The sequence below is a fragment of the Limulus polyphemus genome, unplaced genomic scaffold (assembly GCF_000517525.1).
Source record: "Limulus polyphemus unplaced genomic scaffold, Limulus_polyphemus-2.1.2 Scaffold5189, whole genome shotgun sequence".
Taxonomy (NCBI): Eukaryota; Metazoa; Arthropoda; class Merostomata; order Xiphosura; family Limulidae; genus Limulus; species Limulus polyphemus.
Genome location: NW_013670799.1, coordinates 56,102 through 64,600, shown reverse-complemented (window position 1 = coordinate 64,600; position 8,499 = coordinate 56,102). Strand labels below are relative to the sequence as shown.

Below are 8,499 nucleotides of genomic sequence, written 5' to 3'. Positions count from 1 at the left end.
CAATATTGTTCTTGGTTGAAAACAAACTCATTAACTATATATATTCTAATTTTCCGTGCACCTTTATTCAAAAAAGGAAAAATATAAGAAAAACTATTTTTTTTCTATTATATAATGACTCTCAAAACTTGTATAGTAAGTAATTAATAAAGTGAGTTCCACAAAGTTGAAGCTGTGCACAGTTATCTCCACAGATACTAAATGAATCAGTGAAATCTTGAAATGTTACACCATCCACTTCACTATTGTTAACAAAGTGGATGGAAATAATATTTCTTTTAACAACCTGAATAGCATACCCTTCCATTCCCTCCCAGTTCAAGCTAAGCCTACTTTTTACTACTGAAGATGTTTAAAACAACTTGTTCCTGTGGTGACCCTGGAAGTCCAGTGGACTCCAATCACTTTACAGTTTATTTTTGTGGAAACTTTTCCCACCAACTCACATATTAGTGGACCTGAAGTCCAATGGACTCCAATTACTTTACAGTTTATTTTTGTGGAAACTTTTCCCACCAAGTCACATATTAGTGGACCTGAAGTCCAGTGGACTCCAATCACTTTACAGTTTATTTCTACAGAAATGTTTCCCTCCAACAGATGGCACCTTGGCATACATGGCCAGTAAAGCTGTGAATTAGGCAGGAACTGTGGCTCTAAGTATACATACAATCATGTTCAGATTATTGCATATCTGGTAACTAGTATCTCACTATATTAACTTTTTGATAAAAACTTTAAAGTTGTCTGATTTAGTTACTTAGATTTTACTAAGTTGTTTTAATGGTTAACATATTTAACAACCATTGGAAACTCATACAGTAACTATAATACAGAGAGGAAATTGATAAAAAGGGTCCACTAATATGCAACTTAATCAACTGATGAGTGTTCAGATTTATTTTAGAATGTTGTTTAAATTAGAACAAGTTCTAAATTTCTACCTATTGTTTTCTTTAAAAAAAACATATCACTGTTTCTCAAAAAAATCCCAAAATATTAAAACAATGTACTTTTTCTTACCTATTGTTCTTTGTTTTTTCAGAAATCATCCCTTTCTTACAAAGTCAGAGTTATAAAATGATAAGAGGTGGTAGATCATCCTTTCTCTACACTTCATTCACTAAGTTGTAGGTAATCACAGGTACGAGTATCCTAAAGAAAAAGAAACAGCTGTGGCCAGTGCAGGGCAGCCACTAACCATTACAAAAACACTCTCCTTCCACAGCAGCGATTCATGAAGAAAATGAAACCAGTAAACAGCTAAGATGTGGGGAAGGCACTGGAAGTTACTACTCTCCGTTTCATGTACACATCATAAAGAGAGACAAAAGATTATAGGATGTCAACGTCTGGCACATCCAACATCATAAGATATAAAACTGAGCTCATGGCAGGAAATGCCTATACCAACTCCCAAATACAAATGGAGATTCCATAACCAGATCTAGTAATTTTCACACTAAATCTACCACTGCTATAACATTGTGTTGTCGTATCTATGACTCTTATCCTGTATACCCTTGGGATTCACCTTACCAGCTGACACAGTCTCATTTAGATGAGAAATATATGCATTTTTGTCCAAAGATAAATCTTGGATCTCAGCCTCCAAATGTTTGGTCACTTTGCCATAGTCTGAATAGTTTTTGCCGTAATAAGAATCTCCAGCACCAATTTTCGGCTCATTTTGTCGGGCATCTGCTTGAAGAAGAATCTGATGAGCGGCTCTGTCCATTTCCTCCTGAGTCATGTCGATAGCCTCAGCTAGTTCTCGCTGGGTAGTTCTCACAAATTCTGGGTCACAGTACTTACCCAAACCTTGTTCGTGTAAGACCTAAGTGGAAAAGAAAAAAATTTCAACCATAGGTGCTTTTCTCTCAGCAACATGCTGATCTGTTTCAGTCTTGATAAATAATACATAAGTTTGTTAATGTAATTTACGGTGTCGTTGGATTAATCACTATAATTGAGTTTTAATTTTTGTTAATTAATTCAAAGATTATGGGAGAAGGGAACTCTATATATTGTCATGACTCGTGCTACTTTCTTTTATTCTTCATTAAAGATTTCAATACAGGAAGTTTAGAAAAAATTAAAAATCAAATTTGTGATAAGAATTGGATTTCCGAGTTTGCAGAAATCAATATCTAGGTACATAGATACCAAAACTGAATTGATTTCTAGATACATGGAATACAAAACAAGATTAATTACACTGTAGTATGTTGAAAAAAAAAAACAACAACAACAACATAGGAGCTGTTAATATGAACAACCCGTTTAGTGAGCTTGTTTGTAGACCATTTCAGCCTGAAAAAGATACACAATAAAAGTGCCTAGAATCAAGGCCTAAGAATAAGCTCACTAAGAAGGTTGTCCATATCAAAAATTAACAGTTCTGTAAGTATATATTTCAAATAAATATACTGTTTCAATTGAAGGAACTGACTCATAAATCACTTTCAAATTGTACAGTATGAAACATCCTTACATGAAACAGTTTATAAATTCTCATTATAGTAAGTGTTATGACATTTTACTTTTTGAGTATACATTTTAGTTGTTTAAATAATATAATATGGGACCAACATCTAAATGTAAAGGTTATTTCAAGAATGACTACAATCATAGTGCAGTATCCCACAATCCTTAGATTACCAATAACACATTCCAGGGAAAGAACCCTTAACTCACACTGACCTGAACAAGTATCTGTTTTATCCCTTGAGATAGTTTATCCTATGGCAAGGATATAAACATACACAGGATCAAGCTGGTACAAGAGTTTTGGCACAGCTACTGTAGTATGTAACCTTTACCTATGCAGAAAGATGCTAACTTCATGCAAGACACCTGCATGAGAATTTAGAAACTTACCTGAATACATCTGAATAAAGATATATTGTATACTATTTATGGAAGGGTGAAATTAACAGTTATTTCTGCAGTGACACAGGTATTATTATTTACAAAATATTCCTTATTCACTGTCAATGGCCTTCTGTGTATTTGGTTTGCTTAAATAAGCTGTTCACCCTAGAATAGTATGGAGAGCTGGCAAGGATAAGAAAGAACACATTAATATTAAAACTGTGATGCAGAACAGAAACTAATGAACATGTTTGTACTACAAAACACAGATGCAAAACTGTTTACTTGGAATCTTCTTCCATATTGCAAAGCACCATTTGAACTAATGCATTAAAATAAATCGAACACTTCGAAATAGAAACGAATAAAAATCCTATATCCTGAGCACTTTCGAAAGGTGGACCTTTCTTCTTCAGGAGCAAACTGGGAATCAATACTTCCAAATGTATTCTCACACTTAATGAAAGAGGAACTTTACTAGTCAGTGAGTGGACCTTTCTTCTTCAGGGGCAAACTGGGAATCAATACTTCCAAATGTATTCTCACACTTAATGAAAGAGGAACTTTACTAGTCAGTGAGTGGACCTTTCTTCTTCAGGAGCAAACTGGGAATCAATACTTCCAAATGTATTCTCACACTTAATGAAAGAGGAACTTTACTAGTCAATCAGTGAAAGAGTAGCATATTAATTGATAATGTAAGAAGTCAAGTTTGTAAACAAAAATGAAAAGAGAGAACATTTTGATAGTAAAGTGTGTAAAAGAAACTTGCATATAGATAATAACCTTCCACCCGAGTACAACAATTCTATAGATCTAGGAATCACTATCACTGATAAAGTAGAAACCAAACTGAAAACAATCCTAGTTGCACACTAATTCAAGAACTGAGTGAAAAAACTTTGGAAAATCTATCTTTTAAAAGTAGGGTCATGAAAAATATGTGTACAGAGACTTGCTTTAAGTCGTTCCTACTGAGAAAAATCTATATTTTTGTTCAAAAGCAGGCTCCGTATCATGTATGTACTGATACAATGTTTTCCCTCTCATGTTTGTAAAGAGTAACACAACTTGAATAAAAAGTAGTCACTCTTGTGCCGCAAACAATTTCCAGAATGTTGTTTCTGGCATTTTTTCTGACAGCTATAGCCAAATTGAGCAATTTATTGAGGAAGCAAAGTTTAAATACATATTTTCCCCATCCACTCATCAGGAAGTCATGGCACAGTAAACTTTAGCAACTTTGTAAAGCCTGATTCATTTTAGTGACTGAGGTCAACAAAACACGTCTAATATATTAGTTTGACAGTTTTTGGTATAGAATTTTTTTAAGCAGGAAAAAATTACTTCCAATGTTTCTCATTAAACAATACTCTTCCAATGTTTCTCATTAAACAATACTCTTCCAACGCCAACAAGGCATTAAACACACGCATCGGACAACAAGGCCATGCCAAAGAACAGCCTAGCTTAGCCAGTGAAATAGAATATTTTCATTGTGATAACAAAATTGTTTTACCAATTACTGATAATTTTCTTGTACAATTTTAGGTTATCAACCCAGTGCTGCAACCAGGGTTTATGAAATAGACAGTCCTATGGAAGTTATAGGAAGTGCAGAAAATCTAGTAGGAAGGGTAAGAGTATTGTTTAATGAGAAACATTGGAAGAGTATTGTTTAATGAGAAACGTTGGAAGAGTATTGTTTAATGAGAAACGTTGGGAGAGTATTGTTTAATGAGAAACATTGGAAGAGTATTGTTTAATGAGAAATGTTGGAAGAGTATTGTTTAATGAGAAACATTGGAAGAGTATTGTTTAATGAGAAACGTTGGAAGAGTATTGTTTAATGAGAAACGTTGGAAGAGTATTGTTTAATGAGAAACGATGCGTGTGTTTAAGGCCTTGTTGTCCCATGCGTGTGTTTAAGGCCTTGTTGGCCGATGCATGTGTTTAAGGCCTTGTTGTCCGATGCGTGTGTTTAAAATCAAAATTAATTTCCTGCTCTCAGAGCAATTCACAAATAAATGAACAATAAATAAATGTACAACGACAAAACATGAATCACTGTTGGTTTTGATAAAGTTCCAATCTCAGCCAACTCAGAAAAGGGGCATTACATAATGTAAATTTTCACAGCAGATATACCAGTGTCCTAAGTGGTCTGTGCGAATGTTCTTTAGACTGACATAAAACTTTGACTACAAGTATCAAGAAAATTGTATATGATATGCATTTAAAGATTCGCTTAAATTAAATTCCTTTAGGTTAAAAAACTTTATATCAGATTCTTGTATATTCATTTCCTTTTTATACTAAATACCTTTGTAATTTTGTACTGGTTTAAACTTCACATTTCAAAATGCAAGATATGAGATATCTAAATTTGATAAATTTCAACCACTGTTTTCTATAACATTTAAAACTTTAACCTCTCAGAAAGAAGAACGAATCCTAGCAAGAAAGTTTTCCAATACGAATACACAAATTTAAAGATGATAAACATGACACTATCTAACCAGCATGTTCTACTTCTTAAGCTTATGTGAATGTTAACTTTCAGACACAAAAAATTAGATTTACCATGATAAGTAAGTTTGTGAGTTGGAAGGTAGTAAGGTTTTCCATCCTCATGATGACCATTCTGTTGATGAGTTGAGTGACGAATGTCACCATCAGGAGTGAGTCCTGCTACTGCTAAGGCAGGAAGCTGAGCCAGCCTAAGAGAAGCAGCAACATGATTCAGAGATCTGTTGTCATGGTAACAATTCTGCTGCTGATGTTGTTCAGGTTCGGAATCAGTGATAATGGGTTGTTCATGACTGTCCTGCTTGCTGAGACAAGCCAGACGGAAACTACCACCCCCACCCTTTCTAAGAAACTTCCTTGGGGGTGGAGTGGGAGGTTTGGGTCCTAAGTGTTCATCAGAGTCCTCTAGGGAAGAACTAGTAAAGGGAAAGAACGCAAACACACACAAACAAACAGAGGTAAGTCTAGTTGCACTTGGGACATTAGTTGGGTGTTATAGGAACAGCATATTGTAACAAAACACAGAGGGAGAAATAACATAGCTAGTCAATAGTACAAATAACTCATTATAATACAAATATATAAATACCAAAAAAGTTAAATTTATGATGAATATAAAAAAGTAACAAGGATCAAAATTAGTAACTGTGTTCTAAGTTGGTACCATTTAATGACAATAAAGCTAGTTCTTAACAGATTTTTTTTCTAACTTTCTCACCTAAAGCTTCCATATAGCTTTACAGTGTTACTCATGTCTATTGGCTATAATAACACAGGCCTGTGACGGTTTTTATTGCCTTGAAATGTTTACATGTTCTACCATAATCCCTGGATGCTAAATCCAAAAATGATATCCATTTTACTCCATCACGTACAGATTTGCACAAAATGTCATAACGCAATACATAAAAGAAAGACCACAACACGTAGTTTTGAGACGTAGATTTCACAAAAAAATCAGGATGAATGAGGATGCATATTCATTTGACATCAATGTTCTTCCTTTTTCTTCAGTTTGTTTGTATTTTTGTTAACAAACATAATAATAAAAATGCTCATTGTGGTAAACGAAATAATAATTTGATCTAAGTAAGAGTTTTTTTTTCTACCTGATTTGTAAAAAATCCTTACGTGATAGAAAAAACGAATCTTATTTTTCCAAAATCTGTTATTAAAACCAAAACAACTTTTATAAAGTTTAAATTCACAGGCCTGTGTAATTATTAAAGGCTGTGTTAATAAGGGTTGGGAAAATCTCCTATCTGTTTGATTCTATATAAATGTATAAATTATTTAATTGTTCAAATAGACTTTGCATAGGAATATAGAACTGATTTACATATTTTTACATTTATTTCTTGTTAGTTCATTAAGTAAATGCACGTATTTACATACACTTAGTTTGGAAGTAATCTCTTCTAACATATGTGCAATTTGTGTTGTTTGTTATTCAGAAAGGAAACATCGATGTTACATCCATGGATGTTTTCTTGCATGATAAAATTTTACCGAGGTTCGTAGAACAATTTGATGTTAGTAATATAGAAGAAAAGAAGAATCTTACTCAGCCATAGTAGATCTGATACTAGGCATCAGGAGATTAGTGAGGTTAGGAGAGGAACCAGAGCTTTCTGTACTGGAATAGCTCAGACTAGTTAGTATAGTTGATGGGTGGCGGGGCTGCTGTTGACATCTGGATCGGAATGCTGGGGTATCAGGAGAAAAGCTGGAGTATGAATAACCTCCAAGATCTCCATCAAAACTGTGATCGCAGGCACTGAAAGTTTCAGTGTATCAGGAGATTAGAGGACGAGATCCAGGATGGTTAGGAGAGTCAAAAATACTCATAAAGGAGGATGGTGAATCAACAGAATAATAATTACTACCCTCAGCTATGGAGTGGGAGCTGCTTAATTAAAAGATGCAGGTTAGGCTTAGAGAAGAGGAATGTGCTCAGAAAAAAACTAAGGTTCAATCTCATGCAAAAGAAAGCGAGATTGCAATACATACACTAATTCAATTAGCTTCCAACCATTGTAAAAAATATAATAAGCTAAAGCAGTAGTTCACAAATCTAGGGTCATGACAGGCTGTGGTGGGGTCACAAGTATGGCAGTAGCTCATGTCAGAACAGTGTTAATATAGAGTGCCCGATATTAACAGAGTGTAACTTATACTACAAAAGTCCAAGAGTACAAGAATCTAAATTAAACTGAAGAAGAATAAGAACCATGTGCAAACAGGAAAAGACCTGTGCTACTATGAAACTTAAGCAGTAAATAAAAGTGTAAACATTTTTTAAAAGCCATTACATCAGCACTGAAGTCATAACTTGTGCACAAACAAGGCCACAAAAGGAAAATAACTACTTAGGCTATAATAAACAAAGTGTGGTCTTCCGAAAAATATTACTGAACTTAATTATAGTCTTGGAAGAAGCCGTTTTAAATGTGTAGTCAATTTTACTGCCACTGCTCTGCCTTTAGATTTACAGAATAATTTCCGTTATGTATATACCCATGACCTAAAGTCTATCAAATTTTATTTTTGAATATACATACCAGTTACAATTTAGCATTAAAAATCCAAACTAAACTACACATATTTTAAGTAACATCAATTAGATATAGTTCATAGGTTGACTTATAAGACAGTCATTACCAATTGCTTAATCCCGTGGTCATCTTTGTCTGCAAATTGTACCTAATAGTCACACATATGTATGTCTTTTTTAACCATTTTCGAAGTGGTTATTTCCATTTTAATGTTGTAATTATAAGCCTGAAAATAGTGCTAGGCTTAAGCACAAGAACAATGAATGGGTACACCTGTCTTGCACTGATAGCGAGTTAAATGTAGCAGTTAAAATTGAAATGTAACAAGATGTAACAAAATATGCCATATTTAATCTTTTCAAATAATATTGAGCATTAATTAAAAAAAAAAAAAAAAACTTGTGGGTGACAGGTCCCCATTAACATTCTGCTATAATGCAAATTAATTATTAATAGACTTTGAAATTTTGTCACCTTGCTGCTGGGTGAAAGGTCCCTCTAAATCTTCTGTTAGCATGTAACTTCATTACTAACAGACTCT

The 8,499-nt window shown here is 33.8% G+C and overlaps 1 protein-coding gene across 1 annotated transcript in view; it reads right to left on the bottom strand.

The window, feature by feature from the left end:
- Positions 1-5,007: 5,007 nt before the first annotated feature.
- LOC106472247 (muscle calcium channel subunit alpha-1-like) overlaps positions 5,008-8,499 on the bottom strand; it is a 58,717-nt gene continuing 55,225 nt past the window's right edge. The window contains exons 35-36 of the mRNA XM_022400846.1: positions 5,458-5,819; positions 5,008-5,075 (exon numbers count right to left, since the gene is read on the bottom strand). Coding sequence (XP_022256554.1) covers positions 5,008-5,075; positions 5,458-5,819 — 430 coding nt within the window. The remainder of the gene's footprint in view (positions 5,076-5,457; positions 5,820-8,499) is intronic.